General features: G+C 40.4%; 1 protein-coding gene and 1 long non-coding RNA gene across 6 annotated transcripts in view; one reads left to right on the top strand and one right to left on the bottom strand.

The window, feature by feature from the left end:
* Positions 1-19,362, bottom strand: part of ATF1 (activating transcription factor 1) — a 71,759-nt gene extending 52,397 nt beyond the window's left edge. Inside the window, exons 1-2 of one of the 5 annotated variants that reach the window (XM_045829329.1) lie at positions 19,055-19,362; positions 9,684-9,782 (exon numbers count right to left, since the gene is read on the bottom strand). In XM_045829329.1, coding sequence (XP_045685285.1) covers positions 9,684-9,776 — 93 coding nt within the window. In that variant the 5' untranslated portion in view covers positions 9,777-9,782; positions 19,055-19,362. The remainder of the gene's footprint in view (positions 1-9,683; positions 9,783-19,054) is intronic. The other 4 variants (XM_045829331.1, XM_045829330.1, XM_045829332.1 and 1 more) reach the window with 4 other exon arrangements.
* LOC123812548 lies at positions 18,708-20,138 on the top strand. Its single transcript, XR_006784616.1, has 2 exons — positions 18,708-18,877; positions 19,497-20,138. It is a non-coding gene; the product is annotated as an uncharacterized LOC123812548 (long non-coding RNA).
* Positions 20,139-21,735: the final 1,597 nt, after the last annotated feature.

A 21,735-nucleotide genomic window follows, 5' to 3' on the forward strand; every position in this document is an offset into this window, starting at 1 on the left:
TCATGTCTCTGTATAACACTCGCCCCCTGAGTTATACAGAGTTGTGGGAGGAACCTGTGACTTGTTTCTAACCAATAGAATAGGGCAAAGATGGGACTTCCAGCCAAGACAAAGGCATAGGTAAATATGCTTTGCTTCCTTGCACGACCAAAAGGAAGGATAATCACCAATTTAAAAACAAAAAACAACCAGAACTGCCAGAAAAACAAACTGTATGGAAGTCCGACAACCAAAGAGTTAAAGAAGAAACATACATCCAGACTGGTAGAAGGGATGGAGAAGGGCACCTGGGGAGGAAAGGACACAAGAAGAGCTGGCAGACTGGGCAGTCCCACATTCTCATGTGCATAAACCAGGAGGAATAACTGCAGAGCAAGACAGACCCCACAACTCAGGGTTTCAGTGTAGGGAAATGAAGCCTCAAAACCTCTGGCTGTAAAATCCTGTGGGGATTGCAGCAGCTCAAGAAACTCCCCGTCTCACAGGAGAGTTTGTTGGAGGGACCCACAGGGTCCTAAAATGTACACAAACCCATCCACCTGGGAATCAGCAACAGAAGGGGCCCAGTTCACTTGTGGGTAGCATGGAGAGGTAACTGAAGGTGGGACATGAGCCAAGCAAGTGGCATTGTTTCCTCTCTGACCCCTCCCCCACATACAGCATCACAATGCAGTGAAATGGGTTGCCCCACTCTGGAGAATACTTAAGTCTCTGCCCCTTACAATGTAACAGGTGCACCAAAACAAAGAAATATGGCCCAAATTAAAGAACAGATCAAAATTCCAGAAAAACAACTAAGAGATGAGCCCTGGCTGGTGTGGCTTAGTGGACTGAGTGCAGGACTGTGAACCAAAGGGTTATGTGTTCAATTTCCAGGCAGGACACATGGCTGGGTTGCGGGCCAGGTACCCAGTTGTGGGTGTGTGAGAGGCAACCACACATTGATGTTTCTCCCCCTCTCCCTCCTTTCCCTTTTCTCTAAAAATAAATAAATAAATAAATCTTTTAAGAAGTACAAAAAACATTTATCTTTAAAAAAATAAAAAAATAAATAAAACCGAAGTGATGAGGAGATAGCCAACCTATCAGATACAGAGTTCAAAACATTGGTAATCAGGATACTCACAGAATGATTATGTACAGACTTCACTCCAAGACGACGAAAAAAAAAAAAACCCAATTAAAAAATGGGCAAAAGACTTGAACAGATACTTCTCCAAGGAGGATATACAGAGGGCCCAGAGACATGGGAAAAGATGCTCAGCATCACTAGCCATCAAAGAGATGCAAATTAAAGCCACAATAAGATACCACTTCACACTGGTCTGAATAGCCATCATAAATAAATCAACAAACAAGTGTTCGAGAGGAAGCAGAGAAAAGGGAACCCTAGTTCACTGTTGGTGGGAATGTAGACTGTTACAGCCACTGTGGAAAACAGTATGAAATTTCCTCAGAAAACTAAACATGGAACTGCTTTTTGACCTGGCAATTCCACAGCTGGGATTATACCCTAAGAGCCTTGAAATACCAATCCTTCCCTCTATACCCCAATATTCATAGTAGCACAATTTACAATAGCCAAGTGCTGGAAGCAACCTAAGTGCTCATCAGTAAATAAGTGGATCAAAAAACTATGGTACATTTACACAATGGAATTCTATGCAGCATAAAGAAAGAAGGAGCTCCTACTCTTTGCAACAGCATGGATGGAACTGGAGAGAATTATGCTAAGTGAAATAAGCCAGGCAGTGAGGGACAAATATCATGTGATCTCACCTTTAACTGCAATGTAATCAACAAAAGAAAAAAAGCAAATAAAATATAACTAGAGACATTGAAATTAAGAATGATCTAACAATAGGCAGGGGGAGGGGAGGGGGGAGAGTATGGTAGGGGGAAGGGTTTTCAGGAACTACTATAAAGGACACCTGGACAAAAGCAAGGGGGAGGGTGGAAGCAAGGGAGGGAGGTGGGTTTGGCTGGGGTGGGAGGGAGTGGTGGGGAGAAATGCAGATAACTAACTGAACATCAATAAAGTAATTTAAAAAAAGAATAAAAGGAAATTATTGTGTACAGATGCAAAATAAAGGAAGAAGTGAAGGCTATACAAAGTGAAATAAAGAAAAATATACAGAAAAACAACAGTGAAGGGAAGGAAATTGGGATTCAAATCAATGATTTAGAACAGAAGGAAGAAATAAATATTCAAATGGAACAGAATGAAGAAACAAGAATTCAAAAAAATAAGGAGAGGCTTAGGAGCCTCTGGGACAACTTGAAACATTCCAACATCTGAATCGTAAGGATGCCAGATGGAAAAGACTAAGAGCAAGAAATTGAAAAGTTATTTGAAAAAATAATGAAGGAAAACTTCCCCTATCTGGTGAAGGAAATATGCAACTCCACGAAGCTCAGAGAGTCCCAATGAAGTTGGAATTAAGGAGGAACACATCAAGACACATCATAATTAAGTTACCCAAGATCAAAGAGAAGGAGAGAGTCTTAAATGCAACGAGAAAAGGAGACAGTTACCTACAAAGGAGTTCCCATAAGACAATCAGCTGATTTCTCAAAAGAAACCTTATAGACAAGAAGGGGCTGGAAAGTATTCAAAGTCATGAAAGGCAAGGACCGCCATCCAAGATTACTCTATCCAGCAAAGCTATCATTCAGAATGGAAGGGCAGATAAAGTGCTTCTCAGATAAAGGTCAAGTTAAAGGAGTTCATCATCACCAAGCCCTTATTATGAAATGCTAAAGGGACTTATCTTAAGAAAAAGAAGATCAAAACTAGGAACAGTAAAATGACAAAAAATTCACTACTATGAACAACTGAACCTAAAAAGCAAAGACAAAAACAAATTAAGCAAACAACTGGAATAGGAACAGAAATGGAGATCACATGGAGAGTTATCAATGGGGAGTCCGAGAGAGGAGAATGTGGTAAAAATACAGGGAATAAGAAGCATAATTGGTAGGTACAAAACAGACAGGAGGAGGTTAAGAATAGAATAGGAAATAAAGCCAGAGAAGTTATATGTACAACCCATGGACATGAACTAAAGGGGGGTATGCCGGAGGTAAGGTGGTACCTGCTGGAGGGGGGCAAAGGGAGAAAAATTGGGACAACTGTAATAGCATAATGAATAAAATATACTTAAAAAAAACCAATAAGGCAAAAATGATGGGATGTCATTTCTGTGATTATGTTGTTTTATGGCAAAGGAAGGGAATATCCTTCCCTTGATTATGTTATACTGCATGACTCTGTCTGCTGGCAGATTCATTCTCACTCTTTCGGACTTTCGGAAGCAGGCTGCCCTGATGTGAACTGCTGGCAGATGGGCCACATGGCAGCACACTGAAGGCAGTCTCTGAATTGATGGTGGCCTCCAGCCAACAGCCAACAAAAAAAATTGTGCCTCCAGTCCTACAACTGCAACAAAAGGAATTCTACCGACAATCTGAGTGAACTCAGAAATGGAGTGCTCTTTACTCAAGCCTCCCGATAAGACCCTAGCCCTAGCCACCTTGACTGTAGCTTGGTGAAACTCAGAGGCAGAAAATCCAGCTAAGACATGGCTGACTCCACGGAAACTGTGAGATAATAAATCTGTGTTTTAAGCCACTAAGTTTGCAGTAATTTGTTTTCCACACAGAAAACTAATACAGATAGTATCACAAACTTTACAAGCTAACCCCCTAATTGTCAATGTCTCAAAAAGAAAAGAAAAACATGTTCCAGTGCTGTCCATCTCAATAAATGGCAACTCCATTCCCACACCACAAACTGTACTCACACCACGAACTGTATAGTCAATCTTGACTCCTTTTTTCCTCTAAAGCTCACATCAAATGCAAAAGCAAACACTGCTGGCTTTACAACCAGATTACATGGAGACTCTAAGCTGATCTCAGCACCACCACTGCTACCACGCTGGTCCCAGCCACTACTGTTTCGCAGGCACTTCACTGAACTGCCTCCCAACTGGTTTTCCTGCTTCCACTCCACAAAGCAGCCAGAGTGAGCCTGTTAAAATATCAGCCAACCAATGTTTTTACTCAAAACACTCCAAAAGTTCCCCATCTTGCCCAGACTAAAAACCAAAAATCTTACACAGGTTTCTAAAAAAGCTTCATGTATCAACTGGAAACATATTTATGTTAACTGAATGCTGTTCAGAAGGTCCTGTGTGAGATTTCCACAAGTGGGTTGTAGACACCCCTTGGAGGCACACCTTGAATGTCACCTCCTCTGTGAAGTCCTCCCTGAAGAAGTTCTGTGCTTTCATAGCACTGCATGCATAACGCATTATAACATTTATCACTTTACAGTTGGTCTCCTTTACAGGACAATTTTCAGAGGAGAAAACAAACCAAAAATCTCACAGTAGCATGTAAGATCTACATTATCAGGCATTCTCCCTTTTCACTCCCCTCTATGCCACATCTTGTGTGGCTCTCTCCTCATTCTTCCTTCTTGCACCACATTGGCTTTCTTGCTATTCCTTAACTATGCCAAGCACCTGTCAGTCTCAGACTTTTACAGTGTTGGTCCATGCAATCGTACAGGTGTTTCCACAGACAGTGTTACAGAACAAACAAGGGGGGCCTGCGACGATATAAAGAAGCCCCCGGGTCCGTTATGTCCACTGCCAGAGGAAAGACGTCTCTCAATGCCAGAGATTCGTGAAAAGGAAAGGAAACGTTTATTTAATGCTATACAAACTTAAAGTAGAGACCTAATGTCTTCACCAAAAATCCTAAAGTCCCTTAAAGCACCCACAAACAGACACAGTTCTTCCTTCCTTCCCCCTTTGCCCAGTCCAGAGTACCGTATCTCCTAAAGCTGTGGGGGTCCCTACTCTGGCAAAGGCACGTGGTCCTCTCTCCGCAGACCACGGGAGTCTCCACTCCGTCAAGGCCACGTGGTTCTCTCCCTCAGGGCCGCGAGAGTCTTCACTCCGCTAAAGCTGTGTGGTTCTCTCTTGCAGGGCTGCGCATGGTTCTCCCCCTCAAATGGCGGTCGCGTCTCGGTTTAAATCCCAGCGCCAATCTTCCTCTGAAGCCCCATTTCCGGCTCCTCTCACAATTGGCTACAGCTGCCAGATTCTGGGCAGGTGTGGCCCTGTGGTGTGGAGTCAATTATCTCCAGGCTACTCTGGATCTTATTACAGATCCCTATTTGAGGCTCCCCTCTTGGCTGTACCCTGTTACAACAGGACTTCTCTGACTACCTTATATAAAAAGGCAAGTCCCACTGCCCCCACCAATAACTCCCTATCCTTCCTACCCTGCTTTACTAGTCTCCGCACACATCCTGCCCATTAATATCTGTTGTATGGCCTCTCTCCCCAAGGCCAGAATTAAGTTCCATGAGAGCTAAGACTTTTGTTCACTGCTGCATCCCCAGCTTAAACTGAATGACTGAATAAATATGGTTAGATATTAGACAATGTTTTCATAGCAAATTTAGAGCTTTATAGTTAAACCATAAGGATATTTTGGATACAGTGACATTATATTTCAAAATCACTGTACAGTTATTTACAGAAGTTACTTATTCTAATAGTGTAAATACACTTCTGAGGAAACTTGGAAAACATTCACATGTAACAAAAATAAGATACATAACTAAGCTAACTAAATTGAAACATTTCTTTGAAGGATTCTAATAAAAGAAAGGCAACTGAAAGACTCTATCATTATTTTTCCAGTACCATCTGAAGATGATACTGTCATTCTTCACAGATATAGCTAAGTAATAGAGAAGGATGCATCAAGCTTAAAGAAGTGACCCTTTAGGTTCTTAGCTCTCAAACTTTTTGGTCTCAAGAGCCTTTTACACTCTCAATAATTACTGATGACCTCAAAGAACTTTTACTTATGTAAATTTTTTCTACTAATACTCACATTTAAAATTAAAACCGAAATTTAAAAAATGTTTAACAGTTCCTTTTAAAATAACCATAAGTCCATCGGAAGTTAGCATAAATAACATATTTTCATTAATATAACTAAATTTCCCTGCCAAAATTTGTGAGAGAAATAGCACTGTTTTACATCTTTGCAAATCTCCTTAATGTTTGAATTAATGGAAAATGGCTAAATTCTTTTATTGCTTCTACATTAAATATGTTGCCATATGTTGTTTTAGTTGAGGAGCGGTGTTTTAATAGTCTTTTCAGATAATTGTGGATATTCTTCTTTGATACCACATCAATACTCAACCGTTTATAGTCTCTTAACATTTGTTTACAATGTACAATCTGAACTTTGTGTTAATATTCTGTTAATGTTAAAATCCACTGGTCAGTCTTGCACCTGGAATAGATCTTATACCCATAAGTGACTTTGTAACATAATTTTATAATTAAAAATCTGTAATTTCTGGGAAACTGTCAAGTTCATAATGGTGAATAAGTTTTCCAAAATTCTACTTTTGCTTGAAAGTTTATATTTTACCACTGGCAACAAATCCTGTCAGTTATTTTCCTTAAATTGGGTCAGGTGCATGGATCAGACAATTTGAAATTTTAAAAATATTGTGTTTCTCAATATGCATGCCTGTTAATTTAAATCCCCTAATAAATATGCCTATTTTCTAGTTCAACAACAACATTTTCTGTATATCCACAAAATCTACTGAACTGAAATTTACCTCCTGAGGACTTCTGGTTAAGATGGCAGCACAGGCACGGCTCGCCACCTCACACAACCACATCAAAATTACAACTAAACTGTTTTAAACTATAGAACAGCCATTACTCAGTACTGTCAGAAATGGAGTTGAAAGCAAGTCTGACAACTACAGAATTAAAGAAACCACATCCATCCAGACGGGCAGGAGGGGAGGAGATGTAGAACAGGATGGTCCCACACCAACACATGATGCATAAAAATTTAAGAGGGATATCATGGGAGCTCGGAATCCCAGCATGACACCAGGCTTCCTAGCCCAGGGCCCCAGTGCCAGGAAGATAAGTCCCTTTAACCTCTGGCTGCAAAAAGCAGCAGGGACTGAATCAGTGGAAGAAATTTCTGGAGTCCCAAGCAATTCCTGTTAAAGAACCCACACATGAACTTACTCAGACTCACTCCCTCTGAGCTCTAACACTGGGGTAGCAGCTTGAAAAGGCACCAGCGGCATACAGGGAGGAACTGAAGTGTTGACATCAGGGTGAGAGCTGGGGGACAGCTTTTTCCAAGACAGAAAGGTGGACAAAGGTCACTGTCCCTTTTCTGAACCCTCTCTCACAGAGCCACAGAGATGGCAGGCAGGGTGCCATATCTGAGACTCCATCAGCCTGGCTAACACTGTTTATCCCACCCTGGAGATCTGCCCCATTCAACTTAAGGGCCCACCCAAGCTGACTTTTTCATATGAATGGCTGGTCTTGGCTCAATTTCCACAACTTCCTAAAGCCTCTCAAAACAATCAACGGCCAGCCTCAGGGAGCCCCTAACCCCCAAACCTCTTTTCAAGTGGCCCTAGCCCTGGCATTAGTAGCAGCCAGCCTAGAATCACAGCTTGGCTTCACCTGGGAATCTCCATGTCCAGCACAAGTAGCAGCCTTTGGCAGATTGCTTTATAGCTCATGCAGGGTGGCCCTGAGAAGAACACAGTTTGGGGATGACCTTGGCCTGCACCATCTGGGAAACCCCAGAGCCTGTGTACCCAGTGGACAGCTACAGACTATGTTGGCACACCACCACCCTGCTCCAGCACAGCTGATCTTCCATGGAGGGTAGAGATAGGTGGTCAGTGGTCACAGCCAGTCCTTACAGCTGACTGGCTTGGGTAAATCCCTCCCACTGACCTGCCAACAGCAACCAAGGCTCAACTACAAGAGGAGGCTGTACTCAGCCTGCACAGAAGGTGTACCTCAAGTATCCAGCTTGGGTAATAGGGAAGGCTTTGCCACTGGGCCCTAAGGACACCTACTATATTAGTCCACACTACCAAGACACAGAGTCATAGCAGCTCTACATATCACACTGAAACAAACAGAGGGAGGTTGCCAAAATAAGGAGATAGAAACATGGTCCAAATGAAAGAACAAATCATAACTCCAGAAAAAGAACTGAACAAAATGGAGATAAGCAATCTATCAGATGCAGAGTTCCAAACACTGCTTAGAAGGATATTCAGAAAACTTAATGAGGATCTCAGCAGAATAAAAAGGATCCAGTCAGAAATGAATGTTACACTGATTTAAATAAAGAACAATCTACAAGGAAACAACAGTAAAGTAGATGAAGCCAAGAATCAAATCAATGACATGCAACATATGGAAGCAAAAAAAACCACCAGTCAGAGCAACTAGAAGAAAAAAGAATCCAAAAAACAAAAAAAAAAATCTAAAAACAAGGAGAGTATAAGCAACTTCTGGGACTTCAAGCATTCCAACATTCGCACCATATGGGTGTCAGAAAGAGAAGAAAAAGAGCAAGAAACTGGGTATCTACTTGAAAAGATAATAAAAGGAAAATTCCCTAATTTGGTGAAGGAAATAGACATGCAAGTTCAGGAAGCACAGAGAGTCCCAAACAAGATGGATGCAAAGAGGCCCACTTCAAGATACCGCATAAATAAAATGCCAAAGGTTAAAGATAAAGAGAGAAACCTTAAAAGCAGCAAGAGAGTAGAAGTTAGTTACCTGCAGGGGAGTTCCCATAAGACCATTAGGTGATTTCTCAAAAGAAACTTTGCAGGCTAGAAGGGCCTGGCAAGAAATATTCAAAGTCATGAAAAGCAGAGACCTAAGCCAAGATTGCTTTACCCAGCAAAGCTATCATTTAGAATCAAAGGGCAGGTAAAGAGCTTCCCAGGCAAGAAAAAACTAAAAGGAGTTCATCATCACCAAATCATTATTGTATGAAATGTTACAGGGACTTATTTAAGAAAAGAAGATCAAAACTATGAACAATAAAATGGCAATAAATCCGTACCTGCCAATAACTGAATCTAAAAAAACAAACTAAGCAAATAAGAAGAACAGAGATAAAATCATGGATATGGAGATCGTTTTGATGGTTGCCAGATGGGAGGGGGGTGTGGGGGAATGGGCAAAGAGGTGAGGGGATTAAGAATTACAAATAGGTAGTTACAGAATAGCCATGGGGATGTAAAGTACAGTATAAGAAATGAAGAAGCCGAAGAACTTCTTTCTACACATGACTCATGGACATGAACATGGTGTGGGGATTGCCTCAGGGAATAGGGGGTGCTGGGTAAAGAAGGAAAAATTGGGACAACTGTTATAGCACAATCAATAAAATATAATGAAAAAAGAAAAAAAAATGATTTACCTCCTGAAACTATTAGTCTGTTTCAATTAGTGCAATAAGTCAAATACTTTTTCATTTTTCTTATGTAGAAACAAAATCAGGTGAAAATAATCTAAATAATGATGTGCCACATAAAATAAAATCTACTTCTCCCAAGTTTTTGAGAAGTACATAAATATTAAATTGACACTAAATATACTTTGTATAAAAGAAAACTGAATGCTACTGACAAGACATTTAAATAAAATCTACTTTCCGTGTATTTCAACTTTTGTTTTTTTGGCTTGGTTCTTTTTTAAACATTAGTAATTAGAGATCTGAAACATCCGACTAATCTGCATATACAGTATTCCTAACTGGCTCAATATCTAGGCTGGTCCTTGCCTTACCTGTTGAGCAATGTGAGAAATATGGGCTCCCTGAACTGTTGAAGCAGGCTGCGGTGCTGTGTCTGAAGTGTTACTCTTATGGGAATCTTCCATAATCAACTGTAAGGGAAAAAAAGTCAATTAAAAGATGCTTTCTAATCATTTTCAAGAAATCTGAAGACATTTCTTTTCTTTTTCATTTTTAAAAAAAGATTTTATTTATTTTTTAGAGGGAAGGGAAGGGAGGGAGAGAGGTAGGGAGAGAAATACCAATGGGCAAGAGAAAACAGGGCTCACTGCCTCTCGCACTCCCCCAACACATGCATGCCGTTTTGGAGGAACACGATAAAGCTTTTCTATACTATAAGGCTGAATTCCACTTAACCAGATTCAGTATGTTGCCACCACTGTGTCCAGCACGTGTGTAGCAATCTAACTATAAAATGGTAAAAATGGTAAATAAAAAGTGCTGCAGAATATGTATAGTACACTGCATAGTTGTGTAAAAATTGATAACTTGGTTGTCTCCATTCAAGGGAATCTGGACACAGACAGCTCTTTCTCTCTGGAACATGCCTGTGCTTTTCTTTTTCTTCCCTCAGGCACATACCTTTGCTTACTTTCCCTACGCTCCAAGGTCCTTCTTTTGCCTCTGTAATTTGTTTCCTGAGCCCACATAGCCCCACTGGCTCATTTCTTTCATGGCTCATTTTTTTGTTACCTCTGTGACTTGTTAAATAAACTTTCTCTCATTAAAAAAGAGACAGAGAGAGAGAATTGGTAGCTGTAGTACAGAGGTAGAAAAGACTTCTGCTCATATAGTCTTTTAAATATTTTGAATTTTGATCCACATGAATATGTTGAAATTAATAAATGGCACATATGTAAATCAATTATTGGGACTAAATTTTCAAATGTTACCCCGCTCAAGAAGTATCAGAGTCTTCCCATTCCATGGACACAGCATTCCTTCCTCTGGTCTGGGAAACAGTTTCTAACTGCACATACAGTTTTATATAGAGAATTTATTGAGTAAAAGTTGAACTAACTAACTACATAAATAAATAAAAACTATGCCCAAAAAGGTTCTAAAAAAATCTAGATGGTCTAGATAATCAACTGAGGGATATGTAAGCTGGGTAAGAATAAGAATAAATGGGTTATGCAAGATGGAATGTCAAATGGAAGAGAACTTTCAGAAAGAGACTGGTTAAAAAAATGGGTAGAATTTAAGGTTTCTGTGGTTATGTGCAAAGACATAATTAAAAACTAAAGAGAAGGCTAGCCAGCAAATATATGAAAAGTTCTTAACATTGCTAACATTAGGGAAAATGACAAGTCAAAACTACAATGGAGTATCGCCTCACATCCACTAGAACAGCTAATACAAAACAAACATAAACGAAAATGTGTTACTGATGATGTGGAGAAACTGGAACATTGGTGCACCATAGTGGGAACATAACAGGTGTAGCCACCATGGAAAACAGCATGGTGGTTCCTCAAAAAATGAAAGGTAGAATTACTATTTGATCCAACAATCCCACTTCTGGATTTATATCCAAAAAACTCAGAGAGACATTAGTGCACCATGTGAGAGTAACATTATTCACAATAACCAAAAGGTGGTAGCAACTCAAATGTTCCTTGATGTACAAACGAATAAGCAAAACGTGTGAAGGAAAGAAAGCCTCTTCAATAAATGGTGCTGAGAAAACTGGAAAGCTACATGCAAAAGGGTAAAACTAGACTACATTTTGTCCCCAGGTACAAAAAACTTAATTCAAATGAATAAAAGACCTAAATAAAAGATCTGAAACAATTAATTAACTAGAGAACAAAAATACTAAATTTATGGACCTTGGTCTTACAGAAGATTTTAGGGATTTGACCCCAAAGGGAAGGGAAGTAAAGGCAAAAATAAATGGATGGAACTATGTCAGACTAAAAAGCTTCTGCACAGCAATAGAAACTGCCAACAAAACAAAAAGGCAACCAACTGAATGGGAGAAGATATCTGAGAACAGCAGCTCCGACTAGGGGTTAATATACAAAATATATAAAGAACTTATATAATTCAACACCAAACAAACAATCCAATTAAAAAAAGGGTAGAGGACCTGAACAGATGTTCCTCCCCAGAAGACATACAAATGGCCAAGATACATATAAAAGGATGCTCAACTTCACTAGCTATTAAGGAAATGCAAATCAAAACTACGAGATACCACCTTACACCTGTTAGAATGGCTATTACCAACAAGACAAGTATTAGTAACAACAAGTGTTAGGTTGTGGAGAAAAAGGAACCCTCATTTATTGCTGGTGGGAATGTAAATTGGTACAGCCCAAGGAAAACAGTATAAAGGTTCCTCAAAAAATTAAGAATAGAGTTAACAGATGACCCAGCAATCCTTCTTCTCGGTATTTACCTGAAAAATTTGAAAACATTTATTCGCAAAGATGTATGTACCCCTATATTCACTGCAGCACTATTCATGGTGGCCGAGACATGGAAACAATGGAAGTGTCCTCTGATAGAGGACTGGATAAAGAAGATGTGGCATGTATATACAATGGAATACTACTCAGCCACAAGAAAAGATAAAATACTGCCATTTATGACAACATGGATGGATTGTGATAATATTATGCTAAGTGAAATAAGTCAGAAAAAGTCAAGAACCATATGATTTCACTCATATGTAGGACATAAAACTGAAACTCAGAGACAACAGTGTGGTGGTTACCAGGGGGAAGGGGCCTGGAGGAGTACAGAGCATCAAGTGAGCCAAATACGTGGTGATGAAAGATGATTTGACTCTGGGTGGTGGACACACAATGCAATGCACAGATCATGTATCACAGAAATGTACACTTGAAGCCTATATAATTTTACTAACCAATGTCACCCCAATAGATTTTTAAAATGTGATATATGCATACAATGGGATGTTATTCAGCCTTAAATAGGAAGGAAATTGTGACAAGTGTCATATGCTATAGCATGAATGAACCTTGGGGACATTAAGCTAAGTGAAATAAGCCAATCATAAAAAGACAAATACTATATGATGTCACTTACAGAGTAGTCAAACCTGTAAAACGACCAAACCCACAACCCAAGCCCATGACCTAACTGGAAATTGAACCTGGGGCCTTTCACTTTGCGTGACGATGCCCAACCAACTGAGCCACACCAGTCAAGGTGTAAATTTTATGTTATGTATGTTTTACCACAATTTTACATTTTTTAAAAGAGACAGAGGGAGAGAAAAAACCTAGGCACTTGCCTCTTGGTATCAATGACATAATAACTATGAAATTTAAGCCTGCACATTTTTTCTTCTTTTTTTTTGGGGGGGGGGGGGAGATCACAAAACAGAAATTCATTAACATCTAGATTGAAGCTATTGTTTTTAGTCATTGAGGAAAAGGTATAAAATCACCTCAAAAATAAAGTTTTCTTAATTGTTTTCCTTTAAATATGTCACTAGCCTTTTTTTTCTAACATGGAAAATATATAACAAGGAAAAAAGGTTAACAGAATTTTAATTATAATATTATCTACTTATTTTGTCTTCTCTTTCCACAACTTTTAAAAGTCATAAACATAATGCACATACAATTTTGTATCCTCACATTTTGTCCCATGTTTCCCATTTAACACAAATATTTTCTAGGTTTTAAATTAACATAGTTAGACCACCTGGCTAACCTCCACAGGCTGGCTGGCCCCTAGGCTAGGCTGGGTAAGTACCTCTTTGAAAGACTCACCTTCAAGCATGACCAGGAGCCTTTGGAGCCTAGAGGTCTTTGAGGGGTCCCTCTGCATCCCCCTGGTGTCTGGCTTCTGCCTGAGCCTCTCCCTGAAACCACCAGATAGCCTTTTAACTACCCTGGAGCCCTCTCCCATGCACTGGACCAAGTGGAAACGATAAAGCTTTTCTGCAGAAAATAAATAAATACATTAACGGCTACATAATATTCTGCCCAGTGATTGTACATAATTCCTATTATTTTCTTAACCAAACAAACCAATACTGTGATTAATATCTTTGGTACATAAAGCTTTTCCTGTAACTTAATTATTTCTATAGGATACATTCCAAAAAAGAAGCTTGATCCAAGAGTATGAATATTTGAGGTTCTTCTGAAAGCCCATCAGAAGCACATGAGAAAGCAGTAAGAATTTTTTTTAAAGTCACTACGAAGATGACAGGTGAAAAATGGTACAGTGTTTCACATTTCTTTAATTGTCCATTAGTTCTAGGAGCTATCTTTTCACATTGTTTGTCCATTCATCTACCAGATATTAGTTTTTTCTTATGAGCCTACATTAGTTCTTCATATAACTTTAATTTCTGTAAAACTTAAAGAATTTTTGTGCTGATACAAATAGTTTTCCAACATGACTTAACTATGATTATTTTAAAACTTTTAATTCTGACAAATTCATCTACTGTTTCCTTTGTTCTTTTTTTTTAAGATTTTTATTTACTTATTTTTTAAAGATTTTGTTTATTTTTAGAGGGGAAGGGAGGGAGATAGACAGAGAGAGAGAGAAACATCAATGTGCGGTTGCTGGGGGTTATGGCCTGCAACTCAAGCATGTACCCTGGCTGGGAATTGAACCTGGGACACTTTGGTTCCCAGTCTGTGCTCAATCCACTGAGCTACGCCAGCCAGGGCCTCCTTTGTTCTTTCTTCAACTGCTTTTAATCCTTCACAACAGTCCCTTCAGGATTTTCCATCTGCACTACTACAAGCATAACCCCACAAAGTAAACGACAGCACCAAAGATGGAACTGCGTGTTTTCTTCGTACCACCTCTAGTGAAACGGCCTTTTAAACACTCCACTTCAGAAGACATAAGTTAGAATATAGCACGAAGAAGGAAAAAAATATGTAATGTTAAGCAATAAAAGAAACTATAAAAGACTTTTAAAACCTTGTTAAAATTACTGGAAATGATACTCTTCTGTTCCACTGTGACTCACTGATTTTCCCCCATAACAATATCATTAAGATATCCTATTATCTAATGGAAACTAGCATGACCAACAGAACAATACACATTCCCTAGTAAAAGCTGCTACAGTTAGCAAATAGCATTTTGGACAACAACATTTCCTTGGAAAAGAAGATAACCTATTTTCTGTAGTTTTTTAGAAGAGGAATTAGCCCCCCCCCCCAAAATGAAGAGCGCTTTATAGTTTCATCTCATTATAAACAATACATACTCTTCATTTTTAATGTTATCAGGATGTAACTTTTATGTTCACTTATTTTTAGCTATTATCCCTAAAACTGGGACTAAAATAAACAATCTGTTAAAAACTTGCTCAACAGGATAAATTTTATGTTATGTGTACAAAGGCACTTTAGTAAAGTAAGCCCCAGGCAGCAGCTAGAAGCTTAACATGAGACAACACCAAGTGGGGCAGAATCACAATGGGGGCAGTAAAACAGCTTTAAAAATGCCATGAATTTGGGGAGCTAAAAAACTCTGGGTTGGGTCCTGGCTGGTGTAGCTCAGTGGACTGAGTGCCAGCCTGCAAACCAAAGAGTTGCTGGTTTGATTCCCTGTCAGGGCACAAACTCAGGCTGTGGCCCAGATCCAGATCAGATCCCCAGTGTAGGGCACGCAAGAGGCAACCACACACTGATGTTTCTCTCCCTCTCCTTCTCCCTGCCTTCCTCTGTCTAAAACCAACCAACCAAACAAATGAATAAAAGCTTAAAAAAAATACTGGGTTGGCCAAATAATAGCTAATAACTTTACTGATTTGGATATCTTGAGTATGTCGGCTGGCTACCTCCCACTATTGGCTCCTAGTGGGTGCTGCTAAACATCTTCCAATGCTTATGACAGCCCCACAGCAGAGAGTTATTTGGCCAAATTGTCAATAGTACTAAGGGAACTTCACAAATAATTTTTGACACATCCTATCAGTCACAGCACCTTCTTCATACACTGCACAAATCTTTTTTTGTGTTTGAGTTGCGTTTTTACCTTGCTTGAAATAATAAAGCATAACATGCCAAAAATGTTGTCTATTTCTTCCATCTTTGATATTAAAATGGCTACACAAAAATTCACCAATTTTGATGTTTTATTTTTAAATGCACGCTGATATGACAGCTGTCATAATACAATCCAACAAAATTGTTTTGAATGAAGTTAAAGACAACTAAGCACCACTAGAGTCACTGTAAGGAAAAAACCAAATGAACTTTTTGGCCAACCCAATAGCAGCATGCTGTGATCTGGCTGATGACACAGTGAGAAATTTAAGTAAAGGCCTGGTACTTCAGAGAAAACTTTCAAAGGAGCAAATACAATATGCTAGACATTAAGAGCTTTTTAATATATTATCTCCTGGGTTCCCTAACTTGAGGCTCAAAGAAATTGTCATTTACTGTGGATCTCACAGTAAGATATGAACATTAAGACCTGGAGCCAAAACTGTTTTATTCCAAAGTCCATGTTCTTCTAGTCTTCCTTGCCTCTCTTCCAGTAGTACTCTCACATTCCCAACTTACCCACCTGATAAACTTCTATTCTGTTTTCAACTTACATTTGAAACATTATGTACCCTGTTGATCCAGTCACCTCCTTTTTCAATGCTTCCACTATGCCTTGCAGATGTTTCTAAGGAGGTTGCTTAACACTCTGAACTGTGTTTATTGGCATGTCTTGTTTCCCTTAGTCTTAAAGCACCTATGGGCAAGGCTTGTGTCACACGAATGTATGCTCTATGCCCAGCAGAGACCCTCACATTTACAGTGAATAAATTAACATCAACAAATACCGTGTAGTATTTTTATCTGGTGAATGAAGATGTTCTTAGTTGCCTCGCCTATAGAGGATGGTGAACTATGATAAGCTTTAAGTCAAGGCATCTCTTGCTCACCATTTCTGCAAATGAATTCATGATCTCCCCTCAAAATTGTTCCTATTAGTCATACTGCATTTCTTGCAGATCTTCAAATGTGCCTGCCTTGCTTTCTCTCATCTTCAGGATTTCACATGCTATTCCCTCTGCCAGAAACACTATGCCCCTTCTCTTCATGTGGCCTATTCCTATGAAGTATTCTTTAGGGCAAACTTTCAGAACTCCCCTAGACTGATCTAGAAGCTCTGGCAGTATACATACCCACTCCATATGTTCCCCTCTTCTCGTGGCATCTACCACAGTATTGTAATTGCTTGCATTTTTTATAGTTCTTTTATTGTTTTCTTCCTCATTAGCATTTATCCCCCCTTGTAACTGTCTACTTTCTGCCCTCACCAGAATGCAAGCTCCAGGGAGTCAAAGACCATTTCCTGTTCCCAATAACACTAATACCTTACACACTTATTACTGTTGAATAAATAAAGGTGTTCAGTTGGGTTTACCTGCTCAAAAGTGATAGAGATAATGACTAAAGAAATATCTTTAGACAGTTACTTCAATTAGCTTTAGAACTGGGACAATTCAGGGCCCTGGCCTGGTAGTTCAGTTAGTTAGAGCCTTGGTCCCCATACCCTAAGGCTGTGGGTTCCACCCCCAGTCAGGACACATGCAAGAATCAACCAATGAATGCATAAATAAGCAGAACCAATCAATGCCCCCCGCCCCCTTCTCCTATCTCTAAAGTCAATCAATTAATAAATAAAATAAAAATTTAAAAATAAACAGGACAATTCAGACACAAAAAACACCCTACTTTACAGTTAGAAATTCATTATAAATAAGTGGGATGATGTGAAAAAATAAAAGCATTTTTAGATGGGGCTACAGCCCACTGGTGATACAGCAGTACTGCAAGATGTATGACAGATACGACCTTAAGGAAACGGTTTTCAACCTTTTTCATCTCGTGGCATACATAAACTAATTGCTAAAATTCTGCAGTACACCACAAAATATATTATTTTGCCAATCTGGCAAAAAATAGGCATAGCCCTGGCTGGATAGTTAACTCAGTTTGTTAGGGCGACATCCTGACACGTCAAGGTTTAGTGTTCCATCCCAGTCGGGCATGTACTAGATTCAACCAGTGAAAGCACGAGTAAGTGCAACAGACCGATATTTCTCTCTAAAATTAAAAAAGGATATAATCTTGTCTAGTGTCTGTACACTAGACAGCTACTGTTGTGACAATATGCACACTAGTGCTATTGTTTTTTTTTAAATTTGGCAATCTAAGGGAAAAGAGGTCAGTGCCCCTGACTAAATAGGTACTGCATATTTTAAAAATTCTTGCAGCACACCTGTTGAAAATAGCTGCCTCAAAATATAAACTCAGATAATAAAGCTAACACATTCAGCTTTAGGAGAGCAGAGTTGAATCTTACTGAGACAGAGACAACTGCACATTATAAAGTCTAAAGGAAAAAACAGCATTTCAATACAAGTGCATATTTCCGTTGGTTACAGAATTCTCAGGATAAAATGCATTTTGCAAACAGTGTACAAACTATCATCTATCACAAACGAGGTTAGTTTGACAAAGACGCCTGCAAAATCTGCGCTGAAAATGCCTCAGAAGGGTAAAGGCTCTCAATTACTATTATTAGCCCACTGCTCCTCAAAAGCTAACTAAGTAGACATTACCTCAGATCAACAATAATTTTAAAGTGATTACACTGCATGCTCCACAGAATAGTTGACGCTATGAAATACCATGCTTAGTTTTACAATACAGGGTAAATAAAATCAAAGAAAGTCTCCTCGGTTTGATCGTCTGTCCAGAGATAAACAGACGAGCTCTGTCATTCCACACTCTTCCTCGCTCATCGCTGCATCTTTCCGTTACTGTTTCGTGTGCCTGTGTGGTTATTTTACTGTCTCCCTACTCGACCGTAAGCTCACGAAGGTCTGTTTCTGCCCTGCACGGGCGAGTCCATCTGGGGCTTGGCACCCCAAAGGCGCCGGGTCGCTCCCGTGGGCTTCCCGGGGATGACCGGTCTCCCGCTGCGCTGACTACGCGCGAAGCAAGACCACGCCACCGCCCCCCATTCCCCGCCCCAACCACAAGACCTTCCACCGAGGGCATTAGAGCCTAGAGCCGCGGAGGGGCAGTTTCAGAGGCCAAAGCCACACCGCGGCAGGAGGTCTTCGGTTTTATTTTGACTGGGGGACGCCAGGAGGAGAAGACTGAAAATTAAAGGGGAAAAGCGCGGCCGAAGCGCGAGAACCGGAAGCGCACTCGGCCGGGGTACCGCGGTAAAGCCCTCCCCCTTCCGCCGCGCGCCCTCTGCGCCCCTCCCCCACCGCCGCCGCCGGCGCGCGACCCCCACCCGGCGTGCTACCAAGCTCTGCGTCCCCGCGGAGCCGCGTCCCCCACACCCTCCCCTTGCCCCGGGACTCGGGAGCACGCCTCACCCCGCGTCCCCCGCTTACCTGTGGCTGTCGCCTCGCCGTTCTCCGGGGCGGGAACTTCCACTCCCCCCTCCCAGGTGGATCCGAATTTACTACCTATTTCCCCACCCCGTCACGCGGTGGGGGACGTGCCTCTTTTTCTAGCGTCTGGCGGGGCGGGGACAATCAGTGTCACTTAACAGCCAACTGTCCTAGGCTACCGTTTCCTCGGCAGTTAGGGCCGCCGCTGGCGGCATGATCTACACCAGGCCGGGGGCGGGGAAGGGAGGGGGTCAAAACTGAGTGAGCGTAGGGGGTGAGGTTAAGGCGGTGCCCCCGTAAGGGCCGCCGTCATACGTCTACGTCACCACGTTGTCACGTGTTGCGCCGCCATCTTGTGCCGGCTTTCCTCGGAATGGGGAGGTGCCCCTCCTTGGCTAGAGTAGGAGGTGAAAGTTGCGTGCTTTTCCTTTTCACTTCACAGCTCCGCCGGCACTCCTTTCTCACGACTGTTTTCGGGGGCCACCACCAGTTTGGTGGTGTCGGAAAGCCGCTCCTTGTGGAGCGGTAAATTGGTGGCGTCGCTCTCAGCTCAGCTCCTACTGGCTCCCTGTGGCGTGCTCAGGCCCACAGCTGTCGTCCCTGGCTTTGACCGTCGCTGACCTGTCCGTTTCGTGTAAGAGAAGTGACTGGAAGCAAGGAGGCTGGTCCTGCTCAGCTTCTCTTAGTCCATCCAGGTTTTTTAATCCCATGAAGTTGCTTTAAGTGTTCTTTTATCCTGTACTAAAGGCTTTTCTACGAAGACTGGTTTAAAAAAAATAAGGTGCGGGTAGGGTGTGTCATACTGAAGCCATTTATCCCAACTGTTAAACTATTTAGAAAAAAAGTTACATAAAATGAAGTGTGGTAAAATAAAATGTTACACCGTTACTTTACTACATTACAAAAACTTTTATTGAAACATTTTTTGATGTTTCTACCATCCTGGGGAAGTTATGCGTTACTCTTAATATTTTTTTAATCCATTTTCTTGCAAAATGTCATGGTATGGCTTTATACTGGTAAATTATGATAAACCTTTGAATATGTTCTTGACAAATTAAAAAGTTCCAGAATGTATCTGAAATTTTACTAGTTTGAGCTCTTCAATGAGGGAAACCCAATTGCTGTGTGCCAGACTCCAAACGTTTAGCGGGGTGATTCAGCAAACGTGGTCTATTCTACCTATTGAAAGCTACAATGGGCTCGGGCTGGGTAGGGTATTGGTTAGAGTCTTGTCCCCATAAGCCAAGGTTTCGGATTTGACCCTGGGTCAGGGTGCATACAAGAATTAACCAATGAATGCATAAATAAGTGGAACAACAAATCAACATTTCTTTCTAAAAAAATCATTAAAAAATAAAAGCTAAAACTGCCCTTATTTTATATTTTTGTTTGGCCCAATTGCCCAACTTCAGCTTGTCTCCTCATCAAAGTTGGGGAAAATAGAATATTCAGCCCATGTCCTAGCATTCTTAAAGAACCAAAATGTCATATATCATAGGAAAGCAAAGTGCCCTCTAAAGGTAAGGAGTGGGGAAGAGGTTCTCAGACATCAACCTTTCCTGATTAGGAATCCAGAACATGAGTGGCTGGAAGGCTAGTTCCGCATTTATTGTTCTGTGTTTGTTAGTTTCTTCCTTGGAACACAGAATGCTTAACAAATGTTCATCAGGAAAAGAGGGAAGGGGAAACAATGATGTTACCATCAAAAGAGACTAAATTTTACCGAAACCTTCAAAATGTGCATGGATTGCTCTCTTTAGTTCTTCCATCTGTAAAATGACTTAAATCTAAATCAGATACTATATTGCAACACTGTCACTCACAAATATTCCCACCATCCTTTCCTTCTCATGAAATGTCACAAGCTGTACCTACTACTTCTGAACCTTGAAGAATAACTAGATGAAAAAAATTAACTGTTACTATTCAGTTGTACTGTTCTACCTGAATATAACAGTGTGCAACTGAATACTAACAGTTTTATAAACCAGATGGACAGGTCTTTGACTTTAGAAGTGAGAGACAAATCTAACTTTAAATTTAGAGTCAAGACAACTGTGTTAAAACAAACTAACTGGTCAAGCCAGTGGTGACACCTCTTTGGCTTTTGTAGTAAGAAGAAACATTACAATGAAGTTTTTTAACAATACTACCTATCCCATAGTTTTGTGGATTGAGTTTAACACATGTAAATTAGAACCATGCCAGGCAGACCAAGCACTAAATAAATGTTCATCTTTGTAAACTGAGAATGGAGGTTCAGAGAAATGAATGAGGTCATCAGCTAGGCCTCTACCAACTACCATATTGGGCCGTGTATAACACACTTTTCTGCCCAAATTTTTGAGGGAAAATAAGGATATGCATTATACATGGGTAGTACTAATTCTGTATCCATTTTTAATTCTTTCATTTATGCTTGTGTGTTAAAAGTGTAACTCTAGAAAGCAATGACAATATCCATATGCAAAATAATACCCTGGGATCCGATACTGCTTTTTCTTAAATATAAATTTAAAAATTGAATTAAGAAATTAAAACGAGATTTTTTTCCCTGAAAGTTTGGGCCAACATGGATGCGCATTATACACAGCATAACATGGTATGTACTAACCCAGATTTGAAAACAAGCGTGCCTCCTCCCTTCCACTTGTTCTCTCGACCCACAACCCTCCTGC

The sequence above is a fragment of the Phyllostomus hastatus genome, unplaced genomic scaffold (assembly GCF_019186645.2).
Source record: "Phyllostomus hastatus isolate PE091 unplaced genomic scaffold, TTU_PhHast_1.1 phas_scaffold_93, whole genome shotgun sequence".
Taxonomy (NCBI): Eukaryota; Metazoa; Chordata; class Mammalia; order Chiroptera; family Phyllostomidae; genus Phyllostomus; species Phyllostomus hastatus.